Source organism: Pyricularia grisea (genome assembly GCF_004355905.1).
Source record: "Pyricularia grisea strain NI907 chromosome Unknown Pyricularia_grisea_NI907_Scaffold_4, whole genome shotgun sequence".
In the NCBI taxonomy this organism is placed as follows: domain Eukaryota; kingdom Fungi; phylum Ascomycota; class Sordariomycetes; order Magnaporthales; family Pyriculariaceae; genus Pyricularia; species Pyricularia grisea.
This window is the reverse complement of record NW_022156718.1, coordinates 434,030-452,005: the sequence shown is the minus strand read 5'-3', so window position 1 is coordinate 452,005 and position 17,976 is coordinate 434,030. Positions and strand designations below refer to the sequence as shown.

Genomic DNA, 17,976 nt, shown 5'->3' with positions numbered 1-17,976 from the left:
ATACTGTTTGTTGAATCAACCCTATTGATCCCATAATGCCCAATAGTACGCCTCATCCGAATTTACTCCTTGCCATTCCCATGCCCATGCCCTGACCGGTACGTTGAGTACCACTTATACGTCTAGAAACGGTCTTTTTTTTAGTTTGAACCAAAGAAGAAAACAGAAAGAAATCCCATAATCTAAACCGCTTAGCCTGCAGCTGAAAATATCCCCATAGGGCCCGCAAGCTTTGTAAACATCTCTTCTGACTCTCCCCTTGGGGTGCTCAAGATGGTCACGGCACCGCCAGCGCCTATTCTCCAGACGTCTTGCCCACCGATGGCCACGCCATCAGCATCCCGAGCAAGCTCGTCATCCCATCGGAACATGCTACGGATTGTAACGCTCCAGTCGCCGGTCCCGGAGACGCACATGTAACCCACGACGCCCGAGTAGAGACTCCGCTCCTTGTGGTCCTCGATCTCCTGCAGGATCTCACAGCTCCTCTTCTTGGGCGCCCCGGTCATGCTTCCCGGCGGGAGGCTCGCAGCGAGAACATCGAGGCCCGTGTACTTTTTACTGCCGCTAATGCCGCCGTCAACACCACCCTCACGATCCCTGCTGCTCGGCAGTCGGCCTTCCACGACGGTGGTCATCTGAAAGACGCTCCGGTACTCCTCGACGCGCATTAGATCCCTGCAGGAGACGTTACCGGCGCCGCAGACGCCGTGGAGGTCGTGGCGGACCAGGTCGACGATCATGAGATTCTCGGCCTCCTCCTTGGGGACGTGCAGAATCCTCTCGGCCTCCGCGAGTGTGGCGCACGCGCTCGACTTCTTGACCGTGCCCTTCATCGGCCGCATGGAGCAGAGCCCAGCTCCGTCGTACTGGAGGAAGCGCTCGGGCGAGCTGCTGACGAGCGTGGCGCCGCCGAGGCGCACGTACGACGCGAACGGCGCCGGCTGTCTGCTGCGCAGCGTCCGAAACAGCTGCCACGCCGACCCGGCCCCGTTCCAGGCCGAGCTCCTGCGTCGGCGCTTCCCCGTGCCGATGTTGTCGGCCATGTCGCTCAGGGGCTGTAGGGCAGACTCGGGTGCTGCCGGGAGTCGGATGATGGTTTGGTCCGTGAGGCAGAGCTCGTAGGACTCGCCCGCGGCGATGTACTCCTGGCAGGCCTTGACTTTTTGCTCGTAGGCGTCCTCGGCGGGCTTGGACGCAGAGATCATGTCGAAAAGCCTGGCTGCTGGATCAGACCTCGAGTCTCTCCTGGCCTTTGCAGGGGTGGTCTCGTGCCATTTGCGAGAGCCCTTCAGTGTGTCGACTGTTCTGTCCAGCCAGTCCTGTCCCTCTGTGGTGGGCGAGTGGAGATGCTGAATGTGAATTGTTCGTTTGGCGTGGTCGACAATCAGTGATTTTGTGACCCAAGCAAAGCACACGTCTGGCCTATGGTGACCCCTATCCTGGCGGAAGTCTACGTTGATGTCGCTCAGGCCCTGTTCGTAGGTGATGTAGCCCATGAAACCACCAAGAAACGGTATTTCCTCGGCCGGCGACACCGTCGTGCCTGTTGGCTTCCTATCTTCGTGAAACTCGGCGAGGAAAAGCCAGATGTTTGCATAACCGTCTAACGGTATCAATACTTCTTGAGGTTGGCCGCCCTGTCCGTTTGTGTTGTGCATTTCACAAGGCAACAAGGCCTTGACGTGAGGATCTCCAACATGATACTCGAGTCTCAGGGTGTTGGGAACATCTAGAGCGACGATGCTGTATCGGCCCCTGATGTCCGCCGCACCACCTGTCGACGCGTTGGCCGAGTCGAGCACAATCAGCTCCTTGCCCGTCACCTGGCCGAGGCTCTCGACGATGTCTGTGATGCTCATATTTGACGGAAGGGCTACGGTGCGCCCGGAATATTGGTAGCCGACGGCGTATTCACGCCATGAATCGACCTCTGGTTGTCCCTTGGCTGGGCTGTCACGACTTTTCGGCAGGGCCTGTGAAAGTAGGCTGGGTCTCGTTGCTTGCCCGGCCAGGATAGTATCTCCGTGATCCAACCCCCGTTTGTTCTCCTCATTCCAACGCAGTGCCTCCTTGAACCAATTGACTACCACCTGGTTACCCTCAGTCTCGGTGCAAACCGATTCGGGATGGTACTGAAGGCCCCAGAATGGTTTCGCGCGGTGCTTGACAGCCATCAGCACCCTCTCGACGCCACCCTCCTCACCATCCCTGGCCTCCTCCACCCAAGCCAGAGGCACAAGATCGTCAAACCCCGGGAGCGGCTTCCACTTCTGCACCGCCCAGTCCGAGTCATGGATGGTGTCCTGGCCGAGGTCTCCACAGAGGCTGTGGTAGAGCGTCGCGCGGAACTCGGCCACGCCGGAGAACAGACCCTCGCCGCCGTGCTCGATGGGCCTGACCATGCCGTGCAAGCCCTTGCGTAGCCTGCGCACCCTGCCGCCGGCTGCGACGACCAAGCTCTGGAATCCCAGGCAGATGCCGAGGACTGGGACGAGGTCCTGCTCGGCCAGGGTCCAGATGCTGCTCATGAGGCCGACGTCTTGGCTCCGGAGCGGCGAGCCGGGGCCGGGGCCGCACACTACGGCGTCATAGTGGGCCAGCTCCCGTCTCAAGTCATGCTCAAAGGTAGGGCTGGCGCGGTCCAGGAGCGAGCTGTCGATGGGCAGGACGAAGACGTCAACGTCCAAGAGGGTCGTCAGAAGGGATGTGATGTTATTGGTGAAGGAGTCGTATGCATCGAGAAACAGAATGCGATGCCGGGTTTTCCTTGATTCTAATGTCCTCAACAGGCTGATGCTCCCCATCGTGTGTGCAGAGGTCTGTTCAATAGTGAGGCAGGCCAGACCGCAAGCGGCCGAAAAATCAAATGTTTGCTGGCTGTTTTACTTCTACTCCTTCTGGTCTGTACTAGTGACCGTGAAGTAGATTGTGCAACAAGAAATGAAACAAGGAAAATCCAAGTAAAGAAAACCCCCCAGGGAAAAAAAATAATATGGAAAAGATAATATGTAGAAGATCGATGATAAAGTAAAATAGGTCACTTCGCTATGGGCTTCGGCCGATTCCGCCACCGCAAAGCGGGTCCTTGACAGAGACAAACTCGGAAACGTCCAAATAAAAAAAATAAAAAATGACTCAACATCTACTCGAGCAACTTTTGTTTGATGTTCTACTACGGGAATGAAGAATTGAAAAGGATTGTACAGTGATTAACGTGTGAAAAAAAAGGACTGAAAGAAGAAAAAAAAAAAAAAAAAAAAAGTCGGAAAAGTCGGTCAGGTGCAGTGTAGTCTAATAAGGCACTCGGATTCGGTGGGTTTATCCCGGCCCTGAGAGAACAATCTTTCGCCTCATGCTGACTTTTTCTTCCTTTTTGACTTTTAGCTGCAGTCCCTAGCGCGTCAGTTATTCGTAAGGATTCCTCGGCTTGACGCTGAGTCGTCTTTATTTACCTCTTTTCATTTTCTCGCACGTCCAATAACCCACCACTGCCAGAAAGAAAAAAAAAAAGTACTGTTATATATAAATTATTTCTTCAGTATATACCCTAAAACGCAGACCTATAGTCGCTCGTTTTCTTCTACCCGTCTTTATCCAGAGCTGTCACAATGCAGGGCTTTCGAGTGTGCCAGATCCTCCTCTCCCTGGCTCCCAAAACCGCGTCCATCAGCGTCTGCGTATCTGATCTTGGCCTTCCGCCCTCGTCGTTGCCCTTGGCCGCCTTATCGTCCTGCCAGATCTGCGTCTCCTCCACCGATGCCGTGACCTCAAACTGACCTCTGCAAAGCGCAGCCACAGCCATGACTACGTTCGTCTCTCCGTGCGCCTCTAATAGCGGCAGCGACTTCTGTAGTGTCCCGATCCACCCAAACTTTCTCGTGTAGTCCAGCGCCACGTTGAGCGGTCGATTGCAGAGTGCCGGCATGAGTCGCAGCGTCGGATAAATGGGCTTCGAGGAGCGGTTGATGATGTGCACGTTGAGGCGCGAGAATTCGTCAACATATATGACGTTTTTGCTCTCGTCGTCACCTGTCTTTTGCGGTGCAACCGAGATGTCAATGTCGACTTCGTCAATCCTGACCGCGTCGATCATACGCGGGCTCAGCCGTATGCTGCGCAGCTCGATGGCCCCGTGCCTGTTGGTGCCTGAAGTCGCCCGCCATGACCCCTTGATCCGGTTGAGCAACTCTTCCCTGTACCAAAAGGCCTCTCGGTTGGCCCTTTCCGTCTCTGGTGATATTGTCGTGCTTACAACAAACTGTCGCTGCCGTGCTGGGTTCAAGGTTGGGACTGCTGCATGCGGATCTTCCAAGTAAATCCGCTTGAATAGTACCATGACCCGGGAAGTATATCCTGGAAGTATTGTTTCTTCTATTAGAGCGCCGTCCTCGGTGCTCAGTTCGACTTGCATGTAGCTGGGCCAGGCGTTCCTCAGATCAAGTAATAGTAGGCAGTAGTCGTCTGACGAGATTTTCTCCTGGATTTCCTTTTGGGAACTGGCACCATCACCACGTCGGAAGGCCGTCTCAAGCAGTGGCCGAGGGATGCCTTCGTGAAGGGGCAGCACGTCAACCCTCGTCAACTCGACACTGGCGTTGACCGTAATGGTAAGCTGCAAGGCGACCTGGCGTGTGTGGAACTTGGCAGGCACATCCTCCGGTGGTACACCAAGGTGCGCATAATCCACTTGTATAATGCCACCGGTGAGTCCCGGTTTGCCGAGAATCTGAAAGTCGAACGTAGCCTCTTCTCCGGGACCAATATACCTCTTGTGGTCCGCTCTGGGCTTGAGCCGCAGAGCTTGCTTTCGCGCCAATATCAGCTCATACTCGTATAGTTCCTGAGGTGTGGCATTTCTCTTGCTCAACGCAGCTTGCAAAGGCTCCTGCGTCGAATCCTGGAACGAGAACAACAAAAAGTCTGTTGCGGTGGTCTTGGATAGATTCTGCAGTGTGACTGAGAATACTTGGCTCTCACCCTCCAGGATCATAACCGAGGATTGGGCTAGTGAGGTAGACTTGACAACCACGACTGGTTGCTCGTTGATGACGTTGAGCGAGATGTGGTCCGTCTTGGGGGATTGGGATGCCGGCTCCAAAACGTGCTGTTCAAGAGCTGCAAGCCCGATAGCTTTGGCTTTGGGTTGGTCTTCTGGTGACCACGGGCTCGGGAATATAGGAAACCTCCTCTCCCTGCAACCCCTGACTTTGATGATGGCACCGGTAATCTTCAAAGACCCGGCAGCCTTCGGTGTGCCAACTAGACGAAGTATCTGCGTGCGATATGGGCCAATGAGTGCGCTATCAACAGAGGATTCGAATTCGACCCCTTCCGTGTCCAACCGCACTCTCTCAATCTCAACCTCGATCTCATACGGGTTTTGTAGCGTCAGCTTGAACGTCGCTGGCTCAAACGCAACCAGCGTACTCTCTACTGCAGCCTTATCGGGTGGCTTCAAGAACGGATTGTGGATCAGAGGATCAACGTCCTGGGATTGGCGCGCTGTCGATGCACCTGCGAGCTCACTCTTTTTATGCTCAATCGGTGCGCGCGTGCGGGTCAAAGGTTCGAGCTTGACACCCCTGAGGAAGAACTCGTCCCAAAAATCGGCCATCATTTCGCCCATTCCAAGCCGCTGGGAGAGGCTTGATGTTTTCAGTATGTTGGTTACGAGGCGCACCTGTTCGTCCCGAGATATTATGGGCGCGGCATCCTCGCGCCGCGGCCCAGGGGCCAGACCGCTGCCCGCAGTCCGGAGCAGGTCACTCGAATATTTCAGCACCCCGTTAAAGTCTGGCAGTGCCTCGGAGAAGTTGATGCAAGCTCTGAGGATATTGAGCTTGAGCGCAGGTATCCCAAAGAATCTGGCAGCTGCCTGTTTTTTTATCCTCGCGACGGCCCCGTCGTCCGTATGAGCAGTTTCGATCTCTTTCTTTGGTGATACGAGTGCGTCCATTTCGAATGAGACCACGCCATATGTCCTGAGCAAGAGCCCCAGAAACACGTCAATCGATTCTTCAATGTCGCCCTCACCAAGGTCCAGGGCTGCGGCCCCTGTCGTGTGACCACTGACGCCATTCAGCGCAGCGAGCCCTGCGGCAGGGTGAATTCCGACCTCGGCCGCTCCACGCGTCCTAGCTTCAACGAGGCCCCCTATCAACACCGAGACCAGCTCCCGGATGACCATGGCCTTTTTCCTCTGATAGCCTAGCACGCCGAGGACAGATGCGATGCCTGATAAAATTGCAATTCGATCGACCGCGCTTAGCATCTCGGTCGATGAGTTTGGAAATGCCTTGAACAGCATGTTGACGATAAGTGTACGAGACGGAATCACGGTCAGACGAGGTGATGAGTTCAAGACTTTGGTCGGTGCTCGCCCCAGGACCAGAAGCCCAAGTGTGTCGGCTTCGAGACAACCATCAGTCAGGTGAAGCGCAGTCAAGGTCCTGGAGCACCTGATGATAGCCTCGGCCATTGGTAAGGGGGGTAAATGCTCGGCCGATATTCTTGAATATAGAGCAATTATGCGATCTAGCAGGTCGGGCAAGATGACCTGCAAGTTCCTAAACCATCGCGGCTGGTTTGGACTTGCATTCTTCTCATCCGCTGCCATGGCCGCTGCTGCGCTGGCAGAAGTCTTTTCAGAGGTCGGCGCCAACAGCACCGAAGGCACCTGAAACTCAACGCCGGCCCAGCCCAGTAGCAGCAAGCATATGACTGTCAGCTCCAGAGCCTTGCCGTGCCATACGTGATCATTAATCGACCTGGCCACGGTAGCGCCCTCGGTGAGATGATTCAGAGCATCTGGCCATCGTCCTGCCTGCAGGTACAACGACCCCAGGATGATGGTCACCCTGCCTTTACCTTTGCTTCTCCACCTCTCGTTGAGCCCGCCAGACCCGAACCCTTGCACTGATATCCTGTCCTGACTGACTGTCCTAAAGCTCTCATTGGTACCAGGTCGTATCGCATTGGGTTGCTCTGGCGTCGGAGGGCCCGAGCTAAACTCTGATGAGCCATCGTCCAGATTCGGCGTATTTGAGAGCCCGCCCTTTACCGGCGTAGATGGCCGGATCGGCGTTGAACCGGCCGATCCAAAGCCCGACCCTTTTGGTAGCACAGGCATAGACATGCGGTTAGTTGCGGCAGCTGAGCTCGAGCGTGCACCGTTGGTCCCCGCAGGCAGTGAGAACTGCGAGTTCCGTCTGGCGATCATAGGGTCCTGGCCGTTTGGCTGTCCGGTAGGTATCTGGCCTGGGGAGTCGACATAAGATAGGGCCTCGAATTGCTTGGCCATTGAGGTCATCTCCGCAAGCAGCTGTGACGCTATATCGCACATGACCGTCCTCATGGTTGTTCTCTTGCAATCCTGTGGAGGCGGTATAGTTGTGATGTCTTCAGGGATCGGAACATGTCCGTCGGGACTCTCCACGTAGTCAAAAAGTAGGAGCCTATGCACGAGTACCTTGGGGAACTGATCGCGTAGGTCCTCCAGGTCCTGGTACAAACCCCTGATGTTTCTTTCGGTGGTAGTCCGACCCCCTCCTGACTGTCTCTTGCTGAGGGCATGCCGGTCGATTTCGGAGGCGTCAGCAATAGCAATGACGACGAAGGGCTCGCGGTAGAGGTCAAAAGGGGTGAGGGTCACGTAGGATGGGTGCGGGTAGTGGGTTGTAAGCTCGTAGAAGATGGCGCCGTCGGGGAACGCCAGGGGCGAGAACATGTCTACAGAGACGAAGCATTGTTGGGTCAGCACTGCAGTTCGGCCCAGTAAGGACAGGCGTCAAAAGACTTCACGCACTCCTGTTCGGCCGGCCATCTGGGCTGATGTCGCGCAGCTGAACCACCTGTTCGGCGGCCAGCCTTTCAAGAAAAGAGGCGAAGCGCTGGCGTCTGATTTGGCCGACGGGGAGGACCAGGGCCTTTACCCTCGCCGGAGCGATGGGTAACAGAGGATCCGCGCTCATCCTCGGAGAGATGTCATTCCTTCTTTTTGTCTCTAGTGAGCGCGGTCGACTTTTATAGGTAGGTGTGTACCGGGCCGTCGCATTATATGTCTGCAGCTCAAGACACGCAAAGCTACCGGATAAGCTTCAGGACCCGGCTTTAGTTCGTGTCCTCGGCGGTGTACTTTTGGTTGCAACTTGGAGCTGCAGTAAGCTTGACAATTACCGATGCGACGGCGAGATGTTTGTCTGCATGCGCACACAATTGAAGTGCTTATTAAAGAAAAAGAGCCGCGCGATCAGCTAAAAAGACCTGGTTGGCCTCTAGGATTAAATTGCCCGAGACAGACAAACGTCTTCAAGATATGAATTGCATGCATGCATGCGACTAAGGTAAGGTAGTTAGTTCCGCGACAATTGGGCATGTCCGTACTGTGTGAAGTACACAGTAGCGCTAACATCTACTCAGGTGTTCCTCCCCACATTATTACCTTGATTGTGTTCTACTTACCCTGCAGTGAAAAAGTGGTACAAAACTAAAGGCCCCCCTCCCTCACACATTTTAGTTCGAGGAGACAGACGGTCAGTAATCAATACAGTTTAATGACCATACTTGATTGAAATTCAAAGTTGACTATGGCCACTATCAACAATCCTTTCAGGTATTTACAGTGATAAAAGAATGGCGAGAATCGAACTCAAAACCTTTGTACATAAGAGAATGAACAATATGTACTGTTACCATACCTACCTATCCAACTGATCCACCCCCTGCTTCACCCAGCTCTGCTCTCATGCGGTATTGGCTACCTACCCAGATAAGGAACCTAGGTACAAACACCACCACCTACAAACACTGCGAGTACCATTCGTTGGATACCTTGCATGATCCAGACGAACAGCACTTGGGGCCGTTAAAGCCAGAGCTGCAAACAGAGACATGTCAGTCGTTGATAAATCGATATCATCCCTTTATTTGTTTTGGGTAGGAAACATTGCCATCTTACCCTCCACATTGCTCGTACAGAGCGGCGCAGCCTCCACCTCCGCCTCCGCTAGGCGGAGGAGCAGGAGTAGTGCCGCCGCCGCCGCCAGACCAGACAGCAGGGCCAGGCATGGGAAACGACCTGTAGCCGTTGTAGACAGAGTAGTTCTCGAAAGCCGGGTGGTTCCTAGAGTAGCCGCCGGGGAACTTGATGGTCGGGCCTGGTCTGCCGTTGCCACCGTTGACGACCTTGATCTGCGCGCACGACACGTAAAACTCGGGCTGGTTGACATGGCTGCGGTGAACACCTGTGTGGTCCCAGAAGAATGGTTGTTTAGTGACCACTCGCACATACACAAAAAGAAACCATACCTTTCAAGGTCACACTTTAAAAAAGAGAGAAAGAAGAAATTAGGGTCCAAACTTACCGATGTGCTCAACTCGGAGGAGGTACTCTCCGTTGGGCGTGTCCTTGGGGATGGTGAACTCCATCGTGGGCTTCTCGTACGTGCACCAAGCATTGGTACTAAAGTCGACACCTTGTCGGCAAACACCGGTCTCGTAAATCTTGAACCAGTCGCCGTCGCCGCGGTAGCTCTGGGCAGTGCCCGGGGCACGAGACATGTAGGCCAGACCAGGTCCCGGGTGGAACATGGTGCCACCGGCAGCAAGCCTGAAGCCTACGCGAGTGCCGGCTGCGACCTCGGCCGTCTGGGTGCGGCCGGCGCTGTTGAATGCTCCCTGGTTGCAGCGCATGTCATCCATGTCGGGGGTCGAGTTGTCCCGAGTGTCGATCCATTTGATCGGGTTGTAGAGTGTGGGACGGGTGGATTGCCGAACGTACTGGTAGGCGTTGGTCTCGCGGCCGTTGATGATGAGCTTATCAAACCAGTAGTGCGCGTCAGCCTCTGACGCCAGAACGACCACGGCCACGGTAGCGAACCCGAGCTTCATGATGAGTGTTTGGTGAGTGAGTTTGCAGGGTCAGAGACTTTGGTTAGCGGGCTGGTGACTGAGGAAACATCAGAGATTCGGTCGAAGCATTAACGGTGAAAACATAGCTTTATATAGGCATTTTTTGAAGTCTGAATACCTTATCTGTTCCTCTCGTTCAGCACTTTTTGTTGAATTCCTGGGGGCACTGTATCCCGTAGTTTTCCATCATGACCTTCCCGGTCCGCCTGGCCGCTCTGGCGACTTGCTTTCCCAGTAGAGTCTGTGTCACGGCGGTATGTCCAAGACTGCCAAGTACGTTGTAGGTGGCTAACCAGCGTCTCTAAATTAACTTACTATTCCTTGGACTGGATCATGTTGATATATTTGAAAGGCAACGGATCGAAGTGTCTAAGTTGCCTATGTGAGATTGGAGGGAAGCCATCTCGGCGTTTGTCTGGGCAATGTTGGGTGTAACCATGGCCACATAGACTTCAGGGTTCCCATCTTGGCCATGTCGGGACGATCACATTTGAAGCCGATGGTTGTCTTCTCGAATGCCACCCAAATCATGAAGACTCAACTGAGATGCGTCTGGGGGACGAAAGTTGCTCCAACTTTGAACCCGCTCCTGATCCTTAATAACAAGAGCAAAGACGTGTCTATCCTTTAATATCATCGGGATGAACCGCTGCTATTCAGGTATGTGAGTGTGTTATATTGTCCAGCGGAAACATTATACCGGTTAGCACTACCAGACGGCACCGGCAGTCGAGTGTGGGAATGTAGTATTTGCGGTAGTAAACTGCGGTTTTTGACAGCCCGGCTCTTGCCTGACAGCCAGTCGCGAATCTGGGATGTCGATTTGTTGACTGCACGATGTAATTGCCAAATGGAGCCCAAGGAGGCAAGATCCCCGATGAATAAAATATTTCTCCGTTGAGCTTACCCCGGATTCTAGACTGCCAAGTCCTGCACCTCTGTTGTGGGTGCATCAAATCCAAGGATTATATAAATAGACTTTCGATCATGAGCAAGACAGCAATCGGAGCCTAACTTTTGAGGATGTTTGACTGCGTGTGATGAGATTCGATACCTTTAACTGCTGAGCGTTATTCTAGTATTACAGCCTCAGGTCAACACAGCACGAGAATCGGGGATTAACCCGTCTCAGCCGCTTGATTCCGGGGCTTGATCCTTTTCTGACGCCTCGGTTTTCTGCTCACTCTCGACTATGTCGACTGACAGGCTGGCCTCGACGAAGTCCTCCAACTCCTCTGTCACCGTCCGCAGCTTCTCCTTGACCGCGGTAGCGCCCTCGAAGCCGACAATATGGCGGGCGGGTGGATTTTCATGGCCGCCAATAGCCGTCAAGGCGTGCACAGTCTCAGTCACAAGCTTCTCCACCACCTGGGGAGGCAGCTTCGGGTACCGAGAGACCACCCCCTTATGTGAGGGCTCGATGGCGGTTTCTGGGTTGGAATTCACAACGTTCATAAGCATATCTCGTACAGAAGGCGCCGGATTGGCATCGCTATCGTAGTATGGGAGCTGGGGTGTGAAGGTAACGCGGTTTGTGAGCGATTGTATTTCCATATTAGGCTGCACAATGGTCACTTTGACATTGAACGGCGCAATCTCATAAGCCAGCGAATCACAGAAGCCCTCGAGGGCCCAGGTTGAAGCTGTGTAAATAGGCATGCCTGGAGTGCCTATGTGTCCGCCGATGGTGCTAAGGATCATGATGTGGCCGGTGCGTTGTGCCCGGAGGTGCGGTAGTGTTGCCTTGATGAAATTGACCTGTGAGAAGAAAATGGTCTCGAACTGGTCCCTCACTAGGTTCTGGGTGATTGCAGAGACGGCCTGTTCTTCCACTGTGCCGACGACAGCTGCATCATGGTTGGCGGAAGTGTCAAAGTGCTGATTGTCAGCATGGTCACTGCATCTCTTGGTACTTCATTCGGATGCAGTTGCGCCGTTGCTAACCCCAGTCACGGTGGCGGCAAGGAGGAAAGGGGAGGATACCAACCTTCAAATTTGCAGCAAAGCAGGATATCTATACGGCCAAAGGCCTGGATAGCTTCGGCAACGGCAGCGCCGCATGGACCCATAGCACGGCCATCGCAGCGTATGCCTCGGATCCGGTCCTTCCAACCCTCACGATCCTTGCGATTGCTCTTGCACTCGCTGATGAGGTCACGAAACTCGGCACTCCTAGCTTCGTCCTCTATCTCCTGGGGTGGCAGACATGCTACCACATAGTCGCCGTGGGCTAGCAAAAGGCGAATAAGACGTATCGCCAATGGGGATAACGACTCGGTGATCAACCACGTCCTCGGCGAGTTGTGTGTAGCTGTTTGGTGGAGTTCAAGTCCATTCGTTAGCCCGCGACTTTATTTCTCAAAGCCATGGGACCATTAGCCAAGCCTCAAGGGATGCCTACGAAATGAAGCTGCTGGTGGTGCATGAGATTGTCTGCTCGCTCCAGTCTCTGAATTCTTTCGCTCCGCCATATTTCGGCAGAAAGAACAAGCTGGGCGAGTTAGACTCGATTTTGTCGAGGGAAGGAAGAGTAAGCTACAAAAGAAGGAGAAAAGATAAAAAAAAAAGAAAGCTTTAAAAAATATATTGCCAAAGTCGTCGCTCTGCCGTCCCCGACGACCAATACCCGAATGTCAGTGATCAGAGCCAGCAGATTAATCGAGTTCGCCCTGTAACATGTCCCAGCACCAATGTTGTTTGTATGCGCCAGAGATTCAATGGATGTTTCCAGGTGTGACAAAACAACACTTGCATCTTTACTCTTTCACCTATATTTCTGGGTTGCGCTCGAGATATATAACAGCCGAGAACCACTCCGGAGTGCTTTGTTGTCGCAATGACTTGATTACCCAAGATCATTGTCAGCCGGGAACAAATGAATGGGTTCGATAAATTGCCGAAAATTGTTTGTACCTAAGGTACGGGCCGCTGCCGGCAGCCATCATCATCTTACAGATCTCCATACCCTTCTCATTTTTAATCAATTTATATTGTAATTTTAGAGACAATCTCAACTTCAATCCAACATGGCTCCTCAAATCTGTTATTACACTCTTGTCCCTATCCGCGAAACTGTGAACAGCCACTGAAAAAAAGAGACATTGTGAAGGCAAGGTGCTTACAGTTTTAGGTCTTTCTAGGCACAGCACAGACGGGCCAACCAACCAGGGCTTGGCTTGACTCGACCAAGACACAACCCCGCAATTACGGTTGGGGATCTCAACCTACCAGTACAGAGAGTACTACCTACCCCGGTGTAAGGCACAGAGTATCTTGGGTAGCTATTATGTATGTTCAAGCTGCCAACTAAGTGCATTTGTAGACACATTGGCATTGAGTCAGCAAAATCAGGTAGAATAAATCAACCCTCGTTCCGATTCATATAGTTGTGTCACTCAAGTCATGCACCAATATTCGTAGAATAGTCCAAACGTTGTCTCCAGGGTAGATGCAGCTGTCGCAGGACCCTACCCCACCTAACGACACCACTAGCAACAGGCTAGCGCACAAAATTACCCGTCCCGCATTCAAGCTCCAGTGGGAACCCCCATGCCCAGCAAAAAAAGAGCTTCCAACTGCAATACTATCCTGTAGTAAATAATATTTTAATTATGTCAAACCAGTGAGTCACGTCATCGTAGAGTGCTGATCCGACACCGGCCCAACCTTTGCACAAATCGCGGGATGGTTCCATTGACCTTTTGCCTGCCCGAGCGGCCTAGCATGCAAAGTGTGTTGTTATTTGACATTGGCTGGAGTAGTCTTTGAATGCATAAATTATGTTGACGTGCTTGGGTAAAAGGCGAAACATGGATTCGCCTCTTCAAGACTATATATAACAAGCATACCCCTCGCTATTATCGGCTCTGAAGCTGCTGTCCTTCTTTCTGTTACAGCTTGTTTACCCCTCATACAATCCCACTGTCTACAAAAAAGACCCCAAAAGCTTATGTGGAGCTCTCTGTCCTTCTTTCTCTCTCGAAGAATATCTACCCACCTAATCCTACTTGTACCTGCAGCTAGCTCCAAGACCTTGTACCAGACCTCCGGATCGGCAGGTATTATTGTATGACTCTGTGGATGACTCTAGTCCACATTGTGACTATTTAAAGTCTCAAAAACGTAGCTTGAGCCAAACATCGTTCAACCCTGGTGGTTTTGCGATTGAGCAAGCTTCGAATCGCATACAATAAGTTAATCATAACTACAGCGTAAGCACTGCGGAAATAAATAAACAGAAAATGCCTACCAGAGCAGACATCACATATTTCGGCGCGGGCCCGGCCGCACTACCCACCGATGTTCTCGAAAAGGCCGCCCAGGCCCTCCTCGACTTCAACGGCACGGGGCTTGGTATAGCCGAGCACAGCCATCGCTCCGAGCACGCGACGACCATCATCAACGAGGCCAAGGCGGACCTGCTCGCCTACCTCGACGTGCCCGAGGCTGCCGAGTACGACGTGCTGTTCATGCAGGGTGGAGGCACCGGCGAGTTCGCCGCCACCGTCTACAACCTCGTCGGTGCCTGGGTCGCGCGGCAGATCAAGGCCGCGGGGCTCGAGGGCGAAAAGGATGACGCCAAGGTCGCCGAGGCCCTGAGGCCCAAGCTCCAGGACCTCAAGCTCGACTACATAGTCACCGGCGGCTGGTCGCTCAAGGCGTACCAGGAGGCCCAGAGGCTCGTCGGTCCAGAGCACGTCAACCTCGTCGCGGATTCGCGTCCCGCCAACGGGGGCAAGTTTGGTACCATCCCTCCAGAGTCCGAATGGAAGCTGTCCAAGAACGCTGCCATGGTGTACTACTGCGACAATGAGACCGTGGATGGTGTCGAGTTCCCCAAATTCCCAGAAATTCTCGCACCTTCAGGTGGGGAAGGCCCCCTGGTTGTGGCAGACATGTCCAGCAACATCCTGTCGAGGCGCATTCCGGTCAAGAACTACGGCGTGCTCTTCTTTGGCGCACAGAAGAACTTGGGCTCGACAGGTGTTACTGTGGCGGTCGTGAAGAAGAGCCTACTGCCCCCGACGACACCACAGCCCTCAGCCACACTACTCAGAAAGCTCGGGCTGCCCGTTGGCCCTATCGTACTCTCCTATGAGACCATTGCAAAGAACAATAGTCTATACAACACACTGAGCATATTCGAGTTCGTATCGCCTGTTACCAAACCAAGCAGTTAATGCACGTTGTACTAACCATATTTTTAGTGTTTACATCGCGGGGTTGGTACTCAAGAAGCTGCTCGCGACCTACCCCGCGGACAAGGTTGACGGCCAGCAGGCCGTGGCGGACAAGAAGGCCAAGCTCATCTATGCTGCGCTGGACGCACACCCAGAGGTTTTCCGGGTGGTCCCGGCGCAGAGTGCCCGCTCAAGGATGAACATCTGTTTCCGTGTGACCAAGGGAGGCGAGGCCAACACAGATGCGGCCGAGAAGGAATTCTTGAAGCAAGCGACCGCGCTGAACTTGACTGGACTCAAGGGTCATCGTAGCGTAGGGGGCATCCGCGCCAGCAACTACAACTCTATCCCATTGGAGGGCGCTGAGAAGCTGGCCAAGTTCATCGAAAATTTTGCTAAAGCTTAAACCAGTCAGAAATAAAAACAAGGGATACGACGCAGAAAATGGACACAAGTCTCATGCCGTCTATTTTGTGATTTCTATCATATCATATCGAGTAAACGACGAAAGCAGTTAAGTAGAGCAGCGCCTCGCCAAAACAAGGAACAACTCTCTCCCGTGGGAGGGTCTATTTGTAGAAATAGTCGTCATTCTACCGACGCCATGGACGCCATAACACTAAATAGTCAAAAGCATTCAAGAACTATAGCTCGACACATAGTACTGCAAGGAGTTTTAGTAATAATCCCCATCAACTTGGAAAAAAAAACTGGCCAGGTCAGGTGGAAAGATTGTACATACCGTTAGAACAGAATCGTCTGCACCCGAATCGTCATATTGTGGGACATAAACGTAGAGGATAAGAGCATGATCATCGGCAAAGCACGCAATGACGCGACCGTCGAGGCGCCCAACGCTGAGAACTTTACTCAAATCTTTGCCGTCGACCCGCACGCTAGCCCACTTGTTTGGACCAGCCTCCCTAAAGCGCGTACTCGGGTGGTCCTCAATCGGGACTGACAGTTGAGCCGGGTCGAGTTCTGGGTTTTCCAGGCCACCCCAGACTGACTCGACGTCGAGAGAATCAGTCGCGATGCGCAGGCGCAGAGACCCATGCATGTTTGCACTCAACTCCAGCTTGGGGCCGTTGATCGACGACGTTGTGGCGGTAGAGCCGAAGTTGGACCCTCCCGCAGCCCCAGATGTTGCATGCAGCCCACCTCCGGTACCGCCGCTCGAAGCCGTCATTGCAAGCTTGGTGAAGCGGTCGCTGATGGCCTTGAGCTGCATCAGAGGCGGCAGCTGGATGTGGACGTCGGGCTCGCGCACCTTGGGCTGCATGATTGTCTCCACCGTGTCTGGGTGCAACACGCGCACGGGTATGTCCTGGGTGATGACTTTTTCGCGCTCTCGCTTCATGGTGAGTTCAAGAGATTCCTGCATGAATGAGGCGTCGTCGGCAAACGGATCATCAAATCCGCCTCCGGCCCTTGACCTCCCATGCCCTCCAAAGCCGCCGCCCGTGCCTCCCTGGTTTGGTGGATTCGTAGTTGTCCTGATGGTCATGGACAGGAGTGGAATCCCATTTTTCTTGGTAAGGCGCAAATCGGCATCTGTACTATTTATGGCCGACTTGAGTGCGCGCTGCAACGGCCCAAGGGGCAGCTCGAGATTTATGGTGTTATTCGCCTCGGCTGACTGAATGTGATAGTTCTCAAAGATGAGATCCATCGACAGTGTGCTAAACTAGGTCAGTCTTGGAAGCCGAAACCGAAGCTGCGATCTGGTATCAAAGACGCCCACTAACTTACGCCCATACTTGCGACCCTTGGGCCGGAATCACAGTGAAGCGCGCCGTATCATCGTCAAGTCTCACCCAAGCAATCTTCTCCAACGAGTTGAGAGCAGCAGTCAACTCTGGTGATAAAGTGTCAGCCAAACAAGGAAAACATGCATCGCCACAGGTGAGCTGTCATGGAGCGTACTGGAAAAGGTGCGTATATTCTTCAGCTCAGTCTTGAACCGCATCTTGCGAGCGGCACAGAGCCTGGCGTCAACAGGCTTGGATTTTCTATCATGGAAGGCCCTGGCGTGGTCGGAGGAAGTATGTCACCCTGCAGAAGTGGAGGATATGTAGCGTAGCATTCAGACGCGAGTTGATTTCAATAAACAATTTTGACGCGTCGTGGCTAAAGATTTGGGGGTGATGCCAATTGCGGGGTAGCAATCGACGATCTCCCGCAGCTCGACCGCTGTAATCCCTGCTGAGGTACGGCTTCGACCCCGCCACAACCTTTCCTCCACTGCTGCCATGGCGGAGTGAAGAGACCCTTACCTAAAGTACCTATGTCTGCACCGTTCAAAACCTCGGGTTTTACATTCGCTTTGGTTCCAAGAGTCAACCCGGAAAAAACCATTTGAGCCTACCATGGGAATTTCATGGAATACCGGTAAAAGAAGAGAATGAAAGAACTTCCATCTTGTCACGGTGCATCTAAATGTGTTGCAACACCGCCCGCCATGCCATGGCTTGACCATCCTCGCTTCCCAGGGTCCAAAAGTTTGTCGAATCTTCCCCGTATTCTGGGATCACAATCCGTTCCATCACCCGAGGCTCTAGCTGCTGAAAGACCCTGTCTTGCTGTGCCCACCACCTTTCATAGGCTCGCCGAGCTAGAATCATCTTTTCGACCTTGCTGACTGCTGTGGGCTTTTCTCTCAGGCAGCCGAGTCTGCCGAGAAAAGATCGTGGCCGTTCTTGCCAATGTTCTCTCGCATGAGCATGGCAGAATGTGCACACTTGGTTGAGTTTTCGGCCTCGCCAGCTCCACCGGCGCTTCGCCGCTACGCCAGAACCACTATTATCGTTTTTGTGCGCCGTCGAGCTTGGTTTGGTTGCTTCGATGCCAAAGCTCGATCCGGCGAGCGCGCAGGGCCTTTGAG

At 53.4% G+C, this 17,976-nt stretch overlaps 5 protein-coding genes across 5 annotated transcripts; 1 reads left to right on the top strand and 4 right to left on the bottom strand.

Moving 5' to 3' along the window:
* Positions 1-191: 191 nt before the first annotated feature.
* On the bottom strand, positions 192-2,807 carry PgNI_06857 (uncharacterized protein; the record flags this gene model as incomplete). Its single annotated transcript, XM_031126876.1, has 1 exon — positions 192-2,807. The coding sequence occupies one exon, from the start codon at positions 2,805-2,807 to the stop codon at positions 192-194; it is 2,616 nt and encodes an 871-aa protein (XP_030981437.1).
* A 776-nt stretch (positions 2,808-3,583) lies between these two features.
* On the bottom strand, positions 3,584-7,973 carry PgNI_06856 (uncharacterized protein; the record flags this gene model as incomplete). Its single annotated transcript, XM_031126875.1, has 2 exons — positions 3,584-7,731; positions 7,808-7,973. The coding sequence occupies 2 exons, from the start codon at positions 7,971-7,973 to the stop codon at positions 3,584-3,586; spliced, it is 4,314 nt and encodes a 1,437-aa protein (XP_030981436.1).
* An 826-nt stretch (positions 7,974-8,799) lies between these two features.
* On the bottom strand, positions 8,800-9,891 carry PgNI_06855 (uncharacterized protein; the record flags this gene model as incomplete). The annotated part of the gene is made up of 3 exons (XM_031126874.1): positions 8,800-8,878; positions 8,960-9,245; positions 9,366-9,891. The coding sequence occupies 3 exons, from the start codon at positions 9,889-9,891 to the stop codon at positions 8,800-8,802; spliced, it is 891 nt and encodes a 296-aa protein (XP_030981015.1).
* A 967-nt stretch (positions 9,892-10,858) lies between these two features.
* On the bottom strand, positions 10,859-12,972 carry PgNI_06854 (uncharacterized protein). Its single transcript, XM_031126873.1, has 3 exons — positions 12,314-12,972; positions 11,900-12,223; positions 10,859-11,759 (listed from the first exon to the last, which is right to left on the bottom strand). The coding sequence occupies exons 1-3, from the start codon at positions 12,381-12,383 to the stop codon at positions 11,041-11,043; spliced, it is 1,113 nt and encodes a 370-aa protein (XP_030981438.1). The 5' UTR covers positions 12,384-12,972; the 3' UTR covers positions 10,859-11,040.
* A 1,181-nt stretch (positions 12,973-14,153) lies between these two features.
* On the top strand, positions 14,154-15,498 carry PgNI_06853 (uncharacterized protein; the record flags this gene model as incomplete). Its single annotated transcript, XM_031126872.1, has 2 exons — positions 14,154-15,058; positions 15,120-15,498. 2 exons carry the CDS (start codon positions 14,154-14,156, stop codon positions 15,496-15,498), a joined length of 1,284 nt encoding a protein of 427 aa, XP_030981439.1.
* Positions 15,499-17,976: the final 2,478 nt, after the last annotated feature.